The 3,719-nt window shown below is 52.0% G+C and overlaps 1 protein-coding gene across 1 annotated transcript; it reads left to right on the top strand.

Moving 5' to 3' along the window:
- The first annotated feature begins 2,228 nt into the window (after positions 1-2,228).
- On the top strand, positions 2,229-3,387 carry LOC127336549 (E3 ubiquitin-protein ligase SINA-like 10). Its single transcript, XM_051363405.2, has 2 exons — positions 2,229-2,336; positions 2,427-3,387. The coding sequence occupies exons 1-2, from the start codon at positions 2,229-2,231 to the stop codon at positions 3,147-3,149; spliced, it is 831 nt and encodes a 276-aa protein (XP_051219365.2). The 3' UTR covers positions 3,150-3,387.
- The last annotated feature ends 332 nt before the right edge of the window (positions 3,388-3,719 follow it).

Raw genomic sequence — 3,719 nt, 5'->3', positions numbered from 1 at the left:
TTTCTCGCCGGTGGTGTATTGTATCGACGAAGCGTTTTCTTTCCTTTGACTTGGCGGTGGCACACCCTGTAATTTCGTCGGGAATTAGGGGCAAAAATAGACGGACGAACAAGAAGCCTTATTTTGTTTATTATTATTAGGTATAGACTAGGAAATTTGCCGTGCGTTGCTACGGGTGACGAAAAATTGACTCGATCATTGCCATGGCCATCGACCGTTCCGCTGTCCACACAAGGTAAGAAGAGCCTGGTTGCGACATGTTAGGCTGGGATACTTGCATGGACAGACTAAAATGACGGGCGCCTTTGATATACCATGCGTTGATACGGCTTAAATGTTTGATTCGTAAAAAAATCACAGTGCGTCATCCCTTCTACCCACGCGTCGCCTTTCAGCCTCCACCTTCCACCAGCTGGACTCCATCCCCCTTTTTTCCTTGTTGCCATCATCTCTTTTTATTGAGTTCCCTCGCGTGCGACCTAGGCGCAGACTTAGCATCCCACATTGTGCCACCCTGCCTCGGGGAATCGGCGGCATTCATCCGCCCGATAGAATGGCAAAAACCAGAAAGAGACTCCTAAGCCAAACACAAATTCTTGCTTTCGTGATACATCCAGGCACAATATGTCGCTGGTGGCCCACAACTTCTACCACAACATATCCACATATCTAGCTTGGAACTTCCAAGCCAGGCACAAAATTTTGCTTTGTGAGCAGAACTTCGATGACATATATATGGGCTAGTTGTGCTTTTGTGGGACAATGTTTTTGCTAATCATTCGTTTATCTATTTCTTCGTAGTCCATGGCGAAATTTTTTCCCGACAAATCTAAGCTCCACCAATGCAAGGTCTAGATTTTGTTTTGCAAAGATCAACTCGCCCCTCCCAGAAATCAATAGCTGGCCATGGAGATCGGTTGCTAGAGATATCGTTTTGGCCGTCAGTGCTTGATCCGGTTCTTGGGAGTGCTTGATCTCGGCTATCCTTCATCGACGAGATCAACATCTTCTAGTATCCAGCGTGAGGGAGAAGGGCTGCAACCAAAACACCAACACCGTCTATGCTCACTTACTCACAATACATACGAAATCGATCGAGAGTTATCATGTTTGATCTATGAAATTGATGGTAATGGCACCAACGGCGACATGATTTCTTTGTTTCATTTTCCTATCTGGCGCTTGATCGAAGCGAAGTACGGTATTTTTCACGGGATCGAACGAATGGGCCACGGACGAGCCAATGAAACACTATGCCGCAGTGGAGTCGGAAGTGAGCGCCGGCCGGGCTATCGCCGCGGCCGCCATGGAGGCTCGTTGCATGCGGAGCCGAGGCGAGCACGAGTGCGCACGAGCTCGCCCAGAGCGCTTTCACGGGCGCCAATGCGGGGCATTGAGAGCTGTCTTGGGAGCGCTTTCATTGGCGCCGCCATTGCGGCGTGGGGAGCTACGCCGGAAGGCTCTTGCTGGCGGTCGTCGACGATGCTGTCCTACCCTGGCCGATGTGCGACTGCGCCGTCTTCCCCCACTTCCTTTGAGTCCCGGGCTCCCGGCATGGTCGAGCTTATAGTTGTGGTCGAAGCTCCTCGCAGTAGCCATTGCCCTCGGCCTGCTTCTCCAACAGTCCATGGGTCCCATCGTCGGGGACATCATCGTTTCTGGTGGCAGACGTCGTCGTTGCTGCTAGAGGCAGACATCGAAGAAGACGGCACATCTAAACTCACCTCATGGGATGAGCGGTTCGGCAAGTTGCGTCGGGATTATAAAGCAACCATCTTCTTTGGAATCGGAAAGTCCCCCGAACATGAATACTGCTATTACGTTTTCCTTTTCGAACAGGACACTGTTTTCGTCGGGTTTCATTGATCCGCAGGACGAACGAATAGGGGCCGTGGGTGTTCTTAGTAAAATTCTTTTTTTCATTGATGGAAATCGTCCTTCAAGGCGTGAGTCTGCTCTGCTTAAATTCGTGTCCCTCTTGAACTCCTCACCTGTTCCTTCCGGCTGGATCTCCTCGTGATACTTCTGGCTGACACTCTTCATGGTATTCCTCGTATAAGCGCCCAGGCCGACGGAGGAAATTTGGGACGGACGAAAACGTACATAAAACGGATGAAAGCGTCTTTCGACGGACCGAACCACGGAAACCTTATTTTCTTTATTATTAGGTATAGATATAGATTGGTGGTACCGTACGTTCTTCCCCACTCCACTCTGCCGCAGGTATGATGGCACTGCCGGCGAAGCGGAAGCCGCTCAAGAACGTGATGGTGGAGGACGCCGATACCCTCGACTGCGGCGTGTGCTATCGCCCTCTCAAGCCGCCAGTCTTCCAGGTATATTCATCCTCTTCTAGCTAGCTAGCTGATGCCGATGCCGATGCAGCGCTTCTCTGTACTAACGGCCACGCCATTTCTGCGATGCAGTGCGCCGTCGGCCACGCCATATGCTCTCTGTGCCGCGACAAGATGGTGGCGAGTGGGAGGAGCCAGCAGTGCCACGTGTGCCGCGTCCCACTGATCGGCGGCTATCAGCGGTGCATCGACCTGGAGAAGGTGCTGGAGTCCATCCGTATACCGTGCGCGAACGCCGCCCACGGCTGCGGCGCCAGGACGGCGCCCTACGACCACGGCGAGCACGCGAGGGCGTGCCCCCACAAGCCGTGCTACTGCCCGGCGGACGCGTGCGGCTTCGCCGGCTCCACGGTGGCGCTCCTGGGCCACCTCGCGGCCGCGCACGGGTGGCCGTGCACGACGGACACCCGGCCGTGGGTGTGCGTCAAGGTGAACCTCCGCGACGGCTTCAACGCCGTCTCCGTCCACGCCAGCGGGCAGCAGCACATGTTCCTGCTGAACGTGGCGCGTGGCCTGTTCGGGCGCGCGATCTCCGTCTCGTGCGTGCATCCTCATCAGACCGTGGGGTTCGAGGTTCGGCTCAAGTACTCTCGCAACGACAACGCCCATGGCGGCGGCGTCTGCCGCGGCCATAGCCAGCAGAGCCAGTTCACCGTGGCGTGCACTGACCTCTCCGGTGGGCTGCCCAGTTCCGACGAGTCCTTCCAGTTCTTCCTGCCCAAGTGCGTTCATCCGGATTTCATCCGGACTATCGCTGCCACTTTCGAAGTTCTGCATGTCACCATTAGTGTATGATCTTTCGTGTTTCCCCATTACCTATCCTGTCATCTGTGGAGCTTCTGTGATTTGCGCTCTAAAGGATGAAACCTGTAGTATTAGCGACCCTAGCTAGAAGATGTAATCCCAGTGAGACTTTCCATTATTAAGTTGCGTAGCAGAATGGTGGGATCCTAGATCCCACTTCTTGTTTATTTTGTTATTTGTAGTGTACATTTTTATCTTAAAATTTGCATTAGATGGCAAAATAATTTTAGGCGGGATACAGTTGATAGTACATTAGTACTCATTGCTCATCTTTTTTTTTTCTTCTTCTTCTTCCATAAGGCTTTTCTAAGACGGGCTAAAAAAGTATGCGATAAGTACTGGACATCGATTTGACCTGTCCCAAAAGTCCTGCTCCCAGTTTGATCAGCCCTTTCATGGTAGCATTGTAATTCTTGAATATGTCTTAGAATTGTTTACAGTTAGTAACTGATTCATTCTAGCGTTAACTTGTTATGCTTGCCACTGGATTATAATAATCTCGTTTGAACGACCCTTTGTTTTTTTTGACACAAAAACAGTGGGGAAGGTCCCCACTGTGTC

This window comes from Lolium perenne, chromosome 1 (assembly GCF_019359855.2).
Source record: "Lolium perenne isolate Kyuss_39 chromosome 1, Kyuss_2.0, whole genome shotgun sequence".
Classification (NCBI taxonomy): domain Eukaryota; kingdom Viridiplantae; phylum Streptophyta; class Magnoliopsida; order Poales; family Poaceae; genus Lolium; species Lolium perenne.
The sequence above is the reverse complement of the archived record's forward strand: the minus strand, read 5'-3'. Positions and strand labels throughout refer to the sequence as shown.